The 17,024-nt window shown below is 57.7% G+C and overlaps 1 protein-coding gene across 1 annotated transcript in view; it reads left to right on the forward strand.

The window, feature by feature from the left end:
- The first annotated feature begins 181 nt into the window (after nt 1–181).
- Nucleotides 182–17,024, forward strand: part of PLXND1 (plexin D1) — a 55,602-nt gene continuing 38,759 nt past the window's right edge. The window contains 1 exon segment of the mRNA XM_038565591.1: nt 182–1,504. Within this exon segment, the coding sequence (XP_038421519.1) occupies nt 182–1,504 (1,323 nt within the window).

Raw genomic sequence — 17,024 nt, forward strand, 5'->3', positions numbered from 1 at the left:
CCCGGGCTGCGCCGCGCGGCTGAGCCGGGGCCGGGGCGCCGGGGCCGGGGGCCGCTGGCGCGGGCAGGAAGCGCCTCGCGGCCCGGGCCCGCCCCCCGCCTCCCGCCGCCTCCGGGCTCCCGGCTCCCGGCCGCGCCGCGCCCCATGCACTCGCCGCGCCGCGCAGCCCGCGCACGCCCGGATGGCTCGTCGTGCCGCGGGCGGCGCACCCCTTAGCGCCCGGGCGGCCGCGGCCAGCCCCCCGCCGCCGCGCCCGCCACGCCGGGCCCCCCGGCCGTGCCCGCTGCTGCCGCCGCTGCTGCTGCTGCTGGGGGCGGCGCGGGCCGGCGCCCTGGAGGTCCAGCGCCGCTTCCCCTCGCCCACGCCCACCAACAACTTCGCCCTGGACGGCGCGGCGGGGACCGTGTACTTGGCGGCCGTGAACCGCCTCTACCAGCTGTCGGGCGCCAACCTGAGCCTGGAGGCCGAGGCGGCCGTGGGCCCGGTGGCCGACAGCCCGCTGTGTCACGCCCCGCAGCTGCCCCAGGCCTCGTGCGAGCACCCGCGGCGCCTCACCGACAACTACAACAAGATCCTGCAGCTGGACCCGGGCCAGGGGCTGGTGGTGGCGTGCGGCTCCATCTACCAGGGCTTCTGCCAGCTGCGGCGCCGGGGCAACATCTCCGCCGTGGCCGTGCGCTTCCCGCCCGCCGCGCCGCCCGCCGAGCCCGTCACCGTGTTCCCCAGCATGCTCAACGTGGCGGCCAACCACCCGAACGCGTCCACCGTGGGGCTGGTGCTGCCGCCGGCCGCCGGCTCCGGGGGCAGCCGCCTGCTCGTGGGCGCCACGTACACCGGCTACGGCAGCGCCTTCTTCCCGCGCAACCGCAGCCTGGAGGACCACCGCTTCGAGAACACGCCCGAGATCGCCATCCGCTCGCTGGATGCGCGCGGCGACCTGGCCAAGCTCTTCACCTTCGACCTCAACCCCTCCGACGACAACATCCTCAAGATCAAGCAGGGCGCCAAGGAGCAGCACAAGCTGGGCTTCGTGCGCGCCTTCCTGCACCCGCCCGAGCCGCCGCCGGGCGCCCCGTCCTACGCGTACCTGGCGCTCAACAGCGAGGCGCGCGCGGGCGACAAGGAGAGCCAGGCGCGGAGCCTGCTGGCGCGCATCTGCCTGCCCCGCGGCGCGGGCGGCGACGCCAAGAAGCTCACCGAGTCCTACATCCAGCTGGGCTTGCAGTGCGCGGGCGGCGCGGGCCGCGGCGACCTCTACAGCCGCCTGGTGTCCGTCTTCCCCGCGCGCGAGCTGCTCTTCGCCGTCTTCGAGCGGCCGCAGGGCTCCCCCGCCGCCCGCGCCACTCCGGCCGCGCTGTGCGCCTTCCGCTTCGCCGACGTGCAAGCCGCCATCCGCGCCGCGCGCAACGCCTGCTTCGTGGAGCCGGCGCCGGACGTGGTGGCCGTGCTGGACAGCGTGGTGCAGGGCACCGGGCCGGCCTGCGAGCGCAAGCGCAACATCCAGGTACGCCGACGGGGCCGACGCCCGCCCGGGGGCGGGAGGGGCGGCGTGCGGTCCCCGGGCGGGACACGGGTGTGAGTGTGGGGGCCCAGCTGTGCGTGCTCTGGGCCCCAGGTGCATTTCCCGGGACCTAGGTGTCCGCCAGGGTGGGGGCGCTACGGGTGCGCGCCTGCGGGCATTCTGGAGAGCGCCTGGCTTGCGGGCGAGCGGAACCAGGTGTGCGGGAGGGGTCGAGGCTGCAGATCTGCGCTGGAGAGACCCAAAGGTGCCTATGTAGCCCAGGTGTGCTCGTGGTGGTCCTAGGTGTGTACTGAGTGCAGAGCAAGCAAGCGCATGTCTAACCAAAGGTGTGGCCGTGTGAGCCTATCAGAGCCGCCCTGGGAGTCGGCAGAGGTGCGCTTGGGCTCGGCAGGTGTGCAGGGAGGCATGCAGGTGTGCGCCAGGGCTCTGCAGACATGTGTGACGGGCAGCAAGGAGGGAGCGACAGGGATGTGTGTGCCAGACCCTGGTCATGCAGGAGTGAGGGCAGGTAGAAGTGTCCCACACTGGGGCAGCAAGGTGGGCCTGGGTGTGCGGTGGAATGCATGTGGCAGGGAACACAGGTGTCAGGAACCGGTAGGTACTCTGGGGAGGCCGCTGGTTGGCAAACAGGTGTGTTCTGAGGCCAACTTTTATTCGCTCATTCAACGTCTGTATACTGAGCCCTTAGCAGGTGCCGGGCATGGGGGCTGTGGGCCAGCCAACGACACTTGTGAGATGCCTACTGAGTGCATCAACTGTCTTGGTCCTCACAACAACCCTCTGAGGTAGCCTCTACTCTCATCTCCAGTTTGCAGATGAAGAAACTGAGGAACAGAGAGGTTAAACAACTTGCTCAAGATCACACAGCTGGGAACCAGCAGAGGCAGGGTTTGAATCCAGGCCATTATGGCCCCATCTGGGTTCTTAATACCCCTCCCGATCCTTTGCTGTCTTGTGGACACTTCGCTCAGAGTGCGTGTGTGTGTGTGTGTGTGTGTGCTGGTGTGGGGACAGGAGAGTAGAGGGAGGTGAATAGGACTGTGTGCAGCACTGGGGTGTTCAGGGGGTAGGAGAGGGCCAGGGGCTCAGGAGGGAGTGAGGAGGGGCCAGGTGCCACTAGCAAAGCAGCTGGGTGGGAATGGGGCCCAGGCTGCTAGAACTGGCTTGCACAGAGGTGAGGGCACCAGGCTGGGGGATCACTGTGTGTGTTGACCTTGTGGGGGACATGGCACAAGTATAGAAGGGAATTTTGTGCAGGTCCCCTCAAGAAAGCCCACTAGCAAGGGGTCACTTCTTCAGGGGGCCCTGAGACATGGGACCCTGTGCCTTTTCTACACTGTGCATCCTCGTGCAATCTGGGGACTCCATTTCAACCCCAGGCTTTGCCATTCCCCTAGGAAGCCTCAGTTTCTCCCTCAGCAAAATGCTGAACTCAGCCTTGAGGCCAGGCCCCCCATGGCTCTGCCCCATCCCTCTGCATGGTCTTCAGGCTGTGGCAAGAATCTCATGAGACTATTTATTCCCTTGTGGGTGTGCCCAACACTGGGGCTTTGAGAAAACACAGATTCCTTCTCCTGCTTTCGGGCTCCCACGGCTGCCCACCATCAGCTGGCTGGCCGCCCTGAAAATAAAGGTCACGGTGGGTGAGCGGGGCAGATTGCCACCCACAGGGGCTGGCCAGGTTGGGGCTGGCTGCCCAGCGCTGTGATTGGGACATCTACCATTCCGCCCCTCAGAGCCACATCCCCCAGAGGGGTGTGTTCGTGGGTACAAGCTCTCAGGGCCAGAGGAGGTGAGTGGGTGGGGGGAATTGATCCCTGTTCTACGGAGGGAAGACCCTACTGTGGTGGTCAAGGCTGAGGTCAGGCCAGCTGCTGGGCCTTCCTTCGGCCTTTCTAGAGCCTGTGTGTCCATCCAGGCCCTTGCTGTGGGTTGATCCATGGGATTCCTCAGGCGGCCACTGCAGTATCCCCCTCCCCCTCTGGCAGGAACCGGCCTGGTTCCCACGGTCCCCAGCCTGGCCTGGTGCTGTGACTCACTCTGCTGAAGGGGGCTGGGGCTTTCTTCTCCTTAGAGGGGCAGGGCCTCTCCAGGGACACAGGCCCAGGGACAGAGTGGCCATGGGCCTTCTCCCTAGCTCAAGGTGATTTCTGGTCCTTCTCAGCCATTCTCCCTGTGACCTCCACACCCCTCCCCCCTTCCCCTTGCCCAGCTGTGGACACAGGTCAGTGCTGCTGGGCCACATCTCCCAGATATGTCCAAGGCCACAGAGTCTGGGCTTCTAGTGTAGCCTTGGGTGGCTGGGGCCACGGTTATTCCTGCTCTTCTCTGTGGCCAGGTCCCCAGTTACAGGCTCAGAATTTGGGCTTTGTACCCTGGATTCATATCCTACTGTGTCACTTCCCAGCTGTGTGACCTTGGCACGTGACTTAACCTCTTTGAGCCTCAGTTTTCTCCTCTGTAGAGTGGGGACAATAAAAACAAATCTCCAGGGATGGCTTTAAGGACGAAATGAATGAGGTAATGTGGAGTGTGTGGTACCTGGCATGCAGGAACCACCTGGTAGCTGCCTGCTGTTCCTGTTTTTACCCCAGGGGCCCTATTAGCACGGGTCTGGGCTTGGCCCCGGACAGCTCTGACCTCTTTTGGCTTGTTCTGCAGCAGTAAATACTCCCACCACTTCCCATCTCTAGCCCCAGATGGAGGCCTCAGTAGACATTTCCTAAGCCCCTACTGTGTGCTCCAGCCTGATGCTGTGTGCTGGTGACCAGTGGTGACTCAGTTTCTTTTCTTGTGGCCGATGCAAGTGAGCAGAGGATGGATACATGGCCAGGCCCTTAGAGACCAGGGGGCTGCGAGCAGGTAATAGGAGACCCTGGACAGAGGGAGCCCCAAGAGGGGACATCACAGCTTCTGGGGAAGGTGCTGTCAATGTGGAGGTAGATGGATGAGCTGGGGTTAGCCACACAAAACTGCCACAAGAAGACAAAAGGGTCTTGGCCGAGGGAACAGCCTGTGCCAGGGCCTGGAGGTAGGAGACAGCAAAGTGGCCAACAGAGCAGTTGAAGGTGGTCCCTGTGGTGGGGGGCATGGGGAGAATGTGAGAGAGAGGCTGGGAGAGTGGGGCAGGGCCTGCAGTTGCAGGGAGGCCTCATTGTGGATTTGGGACTGTATCCTGGGGATATGGGAGCCACGAAGGGTCTTAGCCAGAGGAGTGATGTGAGCTGAATGAGCATTTCACTTTCCTCTTCCGTAGAATGGGAGTGATAGTAAGGTACTTAACTTATAGGACTGCTGTGAGGTTAAAGGAGAGAATACCTGTAAAGTTCTTAGTAGACTGCCTGGCGCACATGTTTGCAATCACAGCTGACCCTTGAACAACTCAGGGGTTAGGGGTATTGACCCCCTGCACGGTGAAAAATCTGCATTTAACATCTGAACCCAAATTCTGAGCCTGTAACTGGGGACCCGGCCACAGAGAAGAGCAGGAATAACTGTGCCCCCACCCACCCAAGGCTACACTAGAAGCCCAGACTCTGTGGCCTTGGACATATCTGGGAGATGTGGCCCAGCAGCACTGACCTGAAACTGACTTCCCCGAAACATAACTACTAAGAGCCTCCCGTTGACTGGGAGCCTTACCAGTAACGTAAGTAGTGATTGATGTATATTTCTTATGTTATGTGTGTTGTATGCTGTATTCTTAAAGTCAGCTGGGAAAAAGAAAACATTATGAAGAAAATCAGAACAAAGGGAAAATACACTTACAGTGCTGTCCTGCAAAAAATTCCTATATAAGTGGATCCACACAGTTCAAACTTGCATTGTTCCAGGGTCAACTACACTATGATTATTTTTAATAGAATTGTTTCAGAAAGTGCCTAGGTGGCTGGTGAGAGGGCAGTTAAGAGGCAGGGAGAGTAGTTGGAGGGCTGCTGCTATCTTCCCGGCAAGAGATTCATTCACTCACTGGCAGATATTTCTTGAGCATCTACTATGCGCCAGGCCCCATGGTGGGTGCTGGGCACTGTGGTGGAGGCAGTGGGTCAGGCCTTGTTCTTGGGGGATGCTAAGGGCCTGGGGTCCAAGGGCGTAGAGGGAAGCAGTGGGTTCAGGACAGGACATCCAGAGGTGAAGATGGACAGGGTGGAGATGGAAGCTAAACAGTCGGGTCTAGCATTGGGATGGAAGTTGGTGCTGTCGGAATAGGGCACACGGTGTGGTGCTTCTGGGGGAGGATGAATTTGGTTTGGGGGTGTTGGGGAGTTCCAGGTGCCTGGATTCCCTTTCTCTCCCGGAGCCACCTGACCTGACTTCTCTTGCACCGGGTGGTCTCAGTGCAGGACATAGGACCCTGCCCTTCCATCTGTTCTCTAGGGACAGCTGACCTCCAAGCGAGGTGGCTTGGGTGGTCCTCTGGAAGCCCAGCCCCTCAGTCAGGGTGATTTCAGACTTTCCAGATCCTCACCTGGTCGACTTTGTCCTCTGTTGTCTGCCTTCAAGACAACGAAGTCTTAGCCTCTGCTGCCACCTTCTATCCAGGAATCTGCCGGAGAAGGGAGGAGCTGCCCAGGTGTGAGGTCAGAAACAGGGAAATATGTCCACCCCGCCAGGCTTCGGAAGGCCCCGACTTTGTCCCTGGTTGTTTTTGGCATAGTTGGGGCGGTGGCACAATTATGAGAAAGTGAGTGTGAAAACTATCCTCCATTGCACGTAGCTTGGATCCCTTTCCTCAATTTAGATTTGAGGTGAAAACAAGTTGGCAAGTTGCTATGCGCTATTGATGGGGAAACTGAGGCACAGGGTTACCCGGCAAGGTGAGGGCAGGCTGAGTCTAACCCCCTTCCCCAAATCTTTCCTCTCAACCGTTGAGTGACCGTGATATTTGTTTTTTTAAGTCAAAAGGAAAACCAACAGGGAAATGCCAATGCTGCATTTTCAAGGTGTCTTTTTATAGTAAAGGTGGAAAAAAAACCCTCAGGCTGTTTTAAACTGGCATGCGGTGGGTGGGCGCTCATCGTCAAGAAGGCGTTTTCTGAACCAATTTAGGGGCTGAAATCCTGGGTGGAGGTGGAGGGAGACAGAGCTTCCAAAATGGGCTTTACATTTGGAGTTGCGCTGGGGGCTGGGAGTGAGCTTCCTGTGGCCAAGGGTACAAGCGGATACTTGGTGGGACTTAGGGGATTCCAGTAGGGCTGGCCAGGATGACCGTCTAGCCTAGAGAGATAGACAGGCCTTGGGCCAGGTGATGGCTAATAATCCAATATCCCGGCCCATCCTGGGAATGTCCCCAGTCCTGACTCCCAGGTACGAGATGTTGAGTCCCATTCTCTTGCCTATGTGCCGTGTGGCCAGGGCGAGTCACGTACCCTCTCTGGGCCTCTGCTTCCTCATTGTAAAGTGGGACAGTGTCTCCCTCTGAGGATGTGGGCAGATTGAAATCCCACATGCGGTGCCCAGGAAATGGCAGTTGGAGGTATTAGTAACAGGAGGGAGAAACTGCATCTGAGAAGAGTGTGCTCGGCATGTGTGAAACAGCCAGCAGAGCAGGGAGTGCTCAGAGGAAGGGGGTTCAGGCCCTCAGAGGAGATGGAATCACACCAAGTCCTAAAAGTGACTTGGGTGGGCAAGACGACAGAGGGGTGAGGCGAGGGTGTGTCCAGGGCTGCCCCAGCTGAGTGAGCTCGGGGGCAGGAAGGCAGAGGCTGACCTGGAGAGTGGGCATGTTTTCACTGCCATCGACTGGGCAGGTGCCAGGTACCTGGCAGGCCTGCGGGGTGTGTGCAGGGTGGGTGCCCTGTCAGCTCTCCGGGGCTGAGCTCCCGGTTCTGAGCGGCGTCACCTGCGGCGGCCCTTCACCAGCACCCGTGTGCCTGATATCACAGCCCCCCACCGTGAGGCAGGAAGTGCTGTTATCCCCAGCTTACGGATGGAGAAACTGAGGCCCGGGGTCACATGGCTGATTAGCAGGAATGGGGACCTGCAGACTGGCTCTCTGGCCCCAGAATCCATGGTGGATGACGGCTAGCATTCTCTGTGAGCTCTCAGCTGGGAGTTCTGCAGTAGCCCTGTTCCATGGAGACTTGGGCCGGGCCCTTTGTACAAAACCCTCTTCTGTGATAGCACCTCCACGCAGGCCCCGGATGGAAACTGGGAGCTGATGGGGCAGTGACTCAGTTCCAGAGTAGGGGGAGCCTGGCCAGGCCATCTGTCAAGGCTGGGGCTGAACAGGCCTTCTGAGGAAGTGGGAAGGCCGGGAACCACTAGGTGCATTCATCTCTAAAAATATGTATGATCCGATGACTCTGAAAGGAGTGAGCTTCCTGGCCCTTTGAGTGTGCAAGTGACGGATGTGGTCAGTTTGAATGATGACTTGACAGATCTCCTTCCACACTAGACCAGTGCTGGCCGGGTACTGGGGCTGGGAGGCTGCCTCCCCTCCGGGCCAATATGGCACCATCCAGGGTTTGTTCGGAGGGTGGATGGGCCTGGCCTTAGCAATACCCACAGTTAGGACCTGCCACACCCAGGCAGGACCAGGGGGTACATGCATGCTGGGCCCTGGCACCGATTCCCTGGATTCAAGTCCTGGCTCTGTACCTTCCTAGCTATGGCCTCGGGCAAGTCACTTCCCTTCTCTGGTCCTCCTTCTTCCCGTCTGCAAAATGGGGTCAGCACAGGGAAGAACAGAGCAGCCTGGTGTTTGGCAGAGGCTGTGTGAGTCAGCATCAGCCCCTGCAGAAACACGCTGCAAGGGTCAGATTTGCTGGCCCGCGGCTGCTGGTTTTCATGGAGATTAAGGAAACAGGCCGAGTTCTGAGCTCCGGTTGCTGGAGGGAGAACAGTCGGTGTGTGTGGAAGAGGAGCATGAGGGCCTGCGCCCCGGGTGATGTGGGGTCCCATCTCCTTTCTGGACCTCAGTTTTCCAATCTGCGTCGGGCTGTGGGAGTGGCAGGGAAGCACTCCGTCGGAGAAGGGCTTCCATCAGTATCTGTGTTACCTCTATTACTGCTGCTGTCTCTTGGGAGTTGATTTTGTGTTAGGCGGATTGCAAAGCGCTCTATGTGTCGTCTATCTTTTAATCTCCCCAGAAGTGGAATGAGATGAGTTTTATCCCTACAGAAAGGGGAAACTGAGGGCCAGAGAGGTTAAGTGACTTGCCTGGGGCAACACAGTGGGTAAAAGGTGGAGCGTGTGTCTGGCTACAGAGCCCATGCTCATCATGTTTACTCTTTGGTTCTTCCCAAAACATTGGGACACTGCAGGGGTGTGACCCAAAGGGGCTCTCAGAGGCACGGTGGGAAGGGGTGAGGAAACAGACACCCAGGGGAGCTCTGGCCCTGCTGGGGGTGTTGTGAGCAGGACTGGGAGCTTCCCAGTGCGCCCCGGGGCCCGGCATGGTCCCAGGCGTGGGGCTCCTGTTCCCCAAGACTGCCGCTGCCTCTGCCTTCATCCACCAAAGCCCAGCGCCTCCTAGGAAGCATCTCCTGCCTGTCCTTGCTCCTGGTGCAGGGTTCTCTAGAATGTGGCAGTATAGGAGGCTCCCAAAAAAGGGACGAATCAGACTCTGCCCCTACCCTCCAGGAGCTCCCAGGCAGCCAGAGAGGAGATCCTGCCAGAGGAGATGCCGCAGCCAGGGCTGTGCACTGCCCAGCCTCTTCTGAGGGAGTCAAGGAAGGCTTCCTGGAGGAGGGGGATGTTGGAGTGGGACTTGGGCAGATGGGGCTGGGGAGGGCACTCTAGGCAGAGGCAAAGGCCCAGAGATGTGGTGGATGGAACGTGGCTTGGGTAGCAGGCAGAGATGAAGCTGAGTGTGTGGGGTCTGGGGTGCAGGCCAAGGATTTAGATGCTGTCCTGTGGGCTGCGGGGAGCCAGCAAGGCTTTTGCGGAAGAGTGAGACATAGTTGATCCAGGTCTAGAAGGGACTTCATAGCTGCTGGCCCCTCGTCAGGCCCGCTAGGTGCTGGCAGGAGCAGGAGGCTCTCTCCCAGAGTCCCCACTGAGGCTGGACCAGGTGACTCCCGTGGGCCTCTCCAGCTCAGACAACGGTGTGGGGATTGCCATGGAAACCAGCTGGTGCCGCGTGGGGACAGGCCTGGAAAGTCTTCTGGCACCAGCCACGTGAATTTGGATCCTGGCTACCCCCGGAGTGTGGCCGTTTTCTTTTCAAAGCCTGTGTTTGGGCCAGAGCCGAACCCAGCAGGCTGCCTGAATGGGCCCGTGCACCACCCACTCTCCCGCTGACACTCAATGCCACCGGGATCCGGGATCCGCCAGGCCAGCGGGGCTGGCCCCTCCCAGGCCGCCATCCTTTACCCTGAAACACGATAAATCACACGCTAGAGGAGGGAGGAAGCTCGAAGCTCCATTATGAGGCCCAGCGAGGCCCCAGCGGGGCGTTAATCATGTAGTGCTTTCTGCTCTGATCGGTAAATAATGGGGGGGCAGCGGGCAGAGGCCTTGAAGTGGAGGCCAGGCCCGGGAAAGGAGCTAAATGGGGCTCTGCGGTCACCTCCGCCCCCATGCCCCTCTCAGGGCGCGCCCCACATCCCTGTTTGAGGTGAATGAGCCCTCCAGAAGTGGCCGTCTCCTTGGTGGGCCTCAATTTCCCCAGCTTGCCACCCAGGGCCTTCCCTGCTCCCGGCAGCCAGGTCCCCATGGCTATTGGCCCTGCCCAGCGGAGCATCGGCTGGAGGGGCTATGGTTAAGGGCAAGGACTCTGCAGCCAGCCTGCCTAGGTTGGAGGCTCGTGTCTGGCCATTTTGGCTGTGTGACCCTGGACAAGTCACTACCTCAGTTTCCTTTGCTGTAAAGTAGCACCAACTTACTAGGGTTAGATGAGGTTGTACAGGCAGGGCACAAAGCCAACTGTAGCTGCTCACTATTGTGTTGTTGATGCTACTGGATTGTTCTTATTTCCAAGCGATCCCTTCCTGACTTGGGGGCGATCTCTGAACTGGGACGTGGGCAGCTGGAGAGAGGGACCCATGTGGCACCTCCATGTCCCTGGCACGTGGGACCAGCCCAGAGATGTTTGCTGGGGCCTCCACGCCAGCCCTGTCCCCTCGGGTGTGCCCACAATCAGTTGGATGATGACTCTGGGACGGAGGCCAGCACCCTGGGGCTGGGGAGGAGGGTGTGAGTTCTAATCTCCAGGGCTCCCTAGCCCCAGGAGGAGGAAGGCCAAATGTGCCCGAGAGAGAGGCAGCTGCGGCTCTCAGCTTCTCCTGGCCCACATCCCCTCTAGGGGAAGAGGCTGGGACGGAAACTGTTCCAGGGAGAGGAGGGGCGGGAGCCGCAGGACGCTGCCACCCCGCCCCCATCGGAGCAGGCCGGGGAGAGAGGGAGTGACTTCCCGGGCCAGGGAAGAGCCGAGTCGCTGGCTGCCCGTCCCACACTGCGCTCCTCTGGGACCCCAGGGGGGAAGGGCTGGAAATGGGGCCAGGCTGGGCCAGAATGAGAAACAGCTTCAAGAAGGGGGAGCTGGGTGTCTGGGGGGGCCACGTCCAGCTAACAAAACAATGGCTGCTTGAGTCAGCGGCTGTGGTAGCCGTTCCCAGGCAGGCCGGAGCTCTCAGCACCCGTGTGGGTGAGGGTGGCTGCAGTGCAGCGGCTTGTCCTGGGGAGTGACCCGCACAGCGGATGGGGATGGGGACCGTGGTCAGATAGAGGGCTGCTGGGAGCTGAGCCCTTCCCCGCAGCCCTCTGTGGAGGGTGCTTTTATTACTCCCACTTTACAGATGCAGAGACTGAGGCTCAGATGGGAGGCAGCATCCCATGGTGAGTGTTGAGCCACAAGACTTGGTACGTCGGAGGCTCGCTTTCTCTGTCTGTAAAATGGGGACATAACAAGAGTGTGACTATGAGGCAGTTCTGCACGGAGCCTACATGCAGCAGGTCTTCAGTCCAGCTGGGCCTCTGACCTCAGCCTGGGGAGTCTCCCTCCAGACTTTGTCCAGCTTGGTGGCAGGGCCTGGGGTGCCAGTTTGTGGCTAGAGGCGAGACACACATATGGTGCTCAGGATGGTCTGGCTGGTTGGTTTGCACAACTCTTCAGGTGATGCTCAGCTTGCCTGGATGAATGCAGTGCCCTGGGGTGGAATGACCCGCCTCCTTCAGAGAGGGGGGTCAGGGAAACAGAGGCAGGCCTCTCAAACTCTGGAAGGGTCTACTCAAGCTGCCATGTCCATTGCTACTTCTCGGCTTTTCCCCTACCTGATTCAGGCAACCAGGGGTGATGGTGCTGTGTGTCCTGAGGAAGCCTCTACCTCTCTCTGTGCCTTGGTTTCACCCCTGGCTCAGAGCCAGGCCCCTTGGCTGTTGTTCTGTGGTCCAGTTGCACATTCTCTCCCTGCTTGCCTCCCTCTCCAGGAAGTAAGGATCTTGATCACCCACCCGGAGGTGCTGGTATTTCCTTCCCAGGCAGCAGGCGGCTTCCTCCATGATGTGGGGGCCATTGCCGGTTGCCCTTAGAGCCAGGTCCATCCTGTTTCCTCCCTGGGCCGCCACATGGTTGGCCCGTGGCTCGTTCCATGACTCAGTTTATCGTCGGTGGAGGTGTCCGCTCTGTGGAGCCACAGGGCATGAGCTGCGGTTTCTGGCAGCTTAAGGTGGGAGGGAGGGTTTTGGGTCTGGAGTCACAGGTGTGACTTCAAATCCCCACCTGAGTACCCGTGGCACGCAGGTGACCTTGAGAATGCTCCCCCTTTAACCTCAGGGCTTCTCTCGCTCCCTCTCTCTCTCTCTTTTTTTTTAAGATTGTATTTATTCATGAGACACACACAGAAAGAGACAGAGACACAGGAGGAGGGAGAAGCAGGCTCCCTGTGGGGACCCCGATGTGGACTCGATCCCAAGACCCCAGGATCACGCCCTGAGCCAAAGGCAGACGCTCAACCACTGAGCCACCCAGGTGCCCCTATTATTTTTTTAATAAACCTTTTATTTTAGAATAATTTTAGACTTACAGGGAAACCACAAAGATAGTACAGGCAGTTTCGGTGTACCCTTCCCATTTTCCCCATCGGTAAGGTTTTACACTCCTGGGGTACACTTGTCAAAACTAAAAAACCAGCGTTAGTACTTAACTCTCAACTGAACTCCAGACTTCACTCCACGATCCTTTTTCATTTCCAGGATCCCACGTTGGCATTTAGTACTTTACAGTTTTAAACGCTCCCTTTAGCTGTGGAGGGTGACAAGGAGGGGACTTGGTTTGGTTCTGGCCCAGGTGTACTTTTTAATACCCAAAAGTGATTGTGTGCTTCCAGCTACTCACAGTGAAGCTGCTTTCCTGGGATCTTGGTTTGATAACGAACACTTGAGGTGTGACAGTGCCCTCAGTGCCCGAGCACAGAGCCCCAACAGCCAGTGTCTTCTGTACCTGGGATGGAACCACTGGGCCTCGCAGGCTGCCACCCGGCCTTCCACTGATGCCTCATCCTCCTTGGAGTGCCACCTGCAGCGGGGCTGAGGTTTGGTGGGGTTTGCAGGCAGGATGTGGAGGCCTGAGAAACTGGGTTCTTGAAGCTCCTGCTCCAACCGGCTTCCTGGGGAGAGAAAGTCAACACAATTACAGTTGGTAGTGAAATCGATATGTCAGAGTTTTAATGGGAAAGTGGGCAGAGCTGAGCTTTGGCCCCAGGAGGGAGCTAGCTGAAGAGGGTGGGCGTGTCCTCCTCTCAGAAAAAAGCTGAGACCTGCAGCCAGCTATTGCTCTTCCCATTTCAGAGAGGGATATACTGAGGTTCTTAGAGAAACCAAAAGTAGCAGCCAGGTGCTGCCTGGCCTGAATACCTGACTCTCCTATGTTGCCGCGCACGTGCGCGCGCGCGCACACACACACACACACACACACACACACAGAGTAGGTATACAGTTGGCCTATATGTTGCTCTAGTTCTCCAGCACCCACCACGGCACTGTTTGCTCTCAGTCTCTGGAACAGAAGCAGCTGAATACAATCACACTTTAGTCAAAATTAGTCTCTTTTCTTTAGTAAACACTCACAGTCTCCACCCTGGAGAAGCTCATGTTTATGCTACCATGATAAATGAAAGTGGTAACCAGCACAGTGCTGTCACAGAAGAGGGGAGATTTTTTTTTTCTGAGTCATATCTTGAAAGCTGGTGAAAAACTTGCTGCCTGGATATGTCTGGCAAAGGGACTAGCAAGGGTCAAGACAACAGGGACTGATGGTCTAGGGGAAGTATGAAGGCTCAGGGGTGTGGGAAGGGCACTGGCTGCTAAGGGAGCAACATTATGAAAGATCAGGAGCCCTGGTGGGAAAATGTGGCCACATTCAAGGTATTACAGAGATTGGTGTGGTCAGAGCAGAGGGTGGGACAGAGGGAAAAAAGAGACTTGAAGCCTGGGTAGTTGGAGCCAGATCACAAAGGCCTTGAATGCCAAGCTTGATCCTGAGGATGGCCAGGAGCTGGAGGCAGGTTCTTCTTAATGCCTTTGGAGACCAAGTTTGGCAGAGGCCAATGCTGGGGACAGCCACCCCATCCCCAAGGGCGCTGTCCCCCTTTCCCGGGCCTGCAGCCCCCTCCTCCAACAGGCAGGCGTTTCCCGCCTGGTCGGTGGACATGTGTCCCAGCTTCCACTTTTGAGCTGGTTGGGCAGCCTTATGATTTCCCCTGGCAGTCAGGGAGTCAGCTTCCCCCTCAGAACACAGATCATTCAGAGCAGCTGACGGGGGTTACTTCTCCTTTAAACATTTTTTTTTTTTTAAGATTTTATTTTTAGGATAAGGAAAAAAAAAAAGTTGGAGGAAAGGCTTTTTAGAAAATTCCATCGGTACAGAATTAATGGCTTGTGAACGTCAGGGCGGGCAGGCGAGAGATGGATCCCCGGCTTGCTCCTGCCTCATACTCTCTGCCACCCCGGCCCCCAGGTCACCCTCATCTCAGGGCCTTGTCCGTCTGACTTTTTCTGGCTGGCTGGGGTTCACCACTGCAGGGCCCAGGGCAGAAAACCCCAAAGGATGTCATCTGGGGCCTCCCGGGTCTCCCCATCCCTCTCCAACCTCCTCCCCACCTCACCCCTCCCAGAGCTCAGGGAGGAAAATCGTGTCCCCCAGGCAAGGGTTTACAATTTTAATTTTAAAGCAGCTTATTATTTCATGACGCAAGTAATCCATATTCAGTGAAGAAAAGTTATGTAACCCCTAGGAGAAGCTTCTTCCCTCCTGGCAGGCCTTGGGCCCAAATGCCCACTCTCCTGCCTGCTTGCTGAGAGCCCCCCTCACCTCTTCCCTGCAGCTGCAGGATTGCTGAGGGGTCGGCCCGGGGCTGGGAGAGATAGCTGGGGAGCTGTCCCCGACCTTGGAGGGGACACACACACAGGATGGAGTCGGGCACAGTAGGTCTGAAGCTGCAGCATAGGAAGGAGCCGATTATGTGACAGCCCAGGGAATGGCACTCCAGGCAGGGGGAGCAGCAAGAGCAAAGGCCCTGAGGTAGGGCCCACTGTTTGAGGGATAGAAATGAGCGGAGAAGCGTGGGTGAGGAGGGTATGGGATGGGTTTAGAAGGGCTCAGGGCCCCTGATGGGGGGATTTAGGATTCAGTGTTTATTCTAAGTGTTGTGCAAACCATCAGAGGATTTCAAGCAGGGGAGGCCTCTGCATTTTTAAAGGGCTCACTTGGCAGCTGTGTTCAGGGGGACATGTTGAGATCTGAGGGGGCCCAGAAAAGAGGGGCTGGGAGAGCCTCCTGGGTGAGAGGCTGCCTTGAGGGCCTCCTGCTCTGTCCAGCTGGAAAGCTTTAGAGGAGGGGCAGGATTTGTCCCAAATTCCATTTTATAATAATCATTTTAGTGACAGTCACATCTGAGATGGCAGCAGTGTCAGCTAACACTTCTGGAGCATCTGCGCACACTGCAGGCGCTTCCCTGATGAATGATCTCATCCCGATTCTTGTGACAGAGGTGCTAGAGATGCACCTACTTCTTGGTTCAATAAACTGAGGCTCAGGGAAGTGAGGCGACTTGCCCGGTCACCCCCAGCTACTCTGTGGAACACTACCCACTCATGGGTTTTGGCCCAGAGGTAGCCCCAACCCCACCCCACTCTGGGCTCAGGGCTCAGCCCCCCAGGACACCCTGGGATACAGGCCTCACCTAGAGGCTTGTGGGGCCTGAAACTGTGTTTATTCACCCAAGGACAGGAGGACCTGGTATTTATTGTTTTTGAAAACTAGCTGAGATTTTGAGCAAACCCCATACAGGCACATCATCAGTGACTTAGGCTTGCAAAAAGCATAAATGAGGAATTTTAAAAAACCCAACAGGGGGATGCCTGGGTGGCTCAGTGGTTTAGTGCCTGCCTTTGGCCCAGGGCATGATCCTGGGGTCCCAGGATCAAGTCCCACATCAGGCTCCCTGCGTGGAGCCTGCTCCTCCCTCTGCCTATGTCTCTGCCTCTCTCTCTTTCTCTGTGTCTCTTGTGAATAAATAAAATCTTAAAAAAAAAAAAAAAACCAACAGGGACGCCTGGGTGGCTCAGTGGTCGAGCGTCTGCCTTTGGCTTAGGTCATGATCCTGGGGTCCTGGGATGGAGTCCTGCATCAGGCTCCCCATGGGGAGCCTGCTTCTCCCTCTGCCTATGTCTCTGCCTCTCTCTCTGTCTGTCTCTCATGAATAAATCAATAAAATCTTAAAAAAAAAAAAAAAAAAAAACGCTTAGGCTGCCAGTTCTGATGCTACATTCTGGTGACCTTCCGAGGCTCAGAGCCTTGGCTGCCCACATCCAGTGTCCAGGGGCCCAGGGGTATGCTGCCAGTTTCAACCAGAGAGGCATGACACTGCAACTGGTGATCTAGAGCAGGCCCTGTCCCCCCATGAGCCTCAGTTTCCTCGTCTATGACGTGGAACCTCATAGGACTACCAGGATTTAGGGAGTTGATGCCTGGTACAATGTCAGTTCTCAGTAAAGATTTTATTTATTTATTTACCAATTTGAGAGAGAGAGAGAGAGAGAAAGAACACACCGAGGGAGAGGGAGAAGCAGACTCCCCACTGCTGTCAGGGCAGGCCTTGGGAGCCCAGTGTGGGGAGCCCACTGAGCAGGGAGCCCAGTGTGGGCTGTATCCGCGGACCTGGGATCATGACCTGAGTCGAAGATAGACACTCATCTGACTGAGCCACCCAGCGCCCCAAACATAGGCTGTTGTTACATTTACCATCATGTGGATGTGCCAGCTTTACCAAAACGGCCCTCTGACATCCTGCGACTTTTCTCAGTCAGAGATCTTTCTGTCATGATCTACACGGAGTTGTGGTGGCCCCCAGGGGTGGGGGTGGCTCTCCTGGGCCACGTGCCATTATCTTCATGCTCAATCCTGCAGGATGCTGAGGTCCTTTCCCCATCTACTCTTCTAAACCTGTCCTTGTGTCTGCATCCTTGTGGATTTGCGTGATTATCTTCTCAAAGCTGCTTCCTGGAGGCCTGTTTTGTACTTTTGTGCAAGTTGCAGAAGGAACCTTTGGAAGGAGCAACA

This window comes from Canis lupus, chromosome 20 (assembly GCF_011100685.1).
Source record: "Canis lupus familiaris isolate Mischka breed German Shepherd chromosome 20, alternate assembly UU_Cfam_GSD_1.0, whole genome shotgun sequence".
Taxonomy (NCBI): Eukaryota; Metazoa; Chordata; class Mammalia; order Carnivora; family Canidae; genus Canis; species Canis lupus.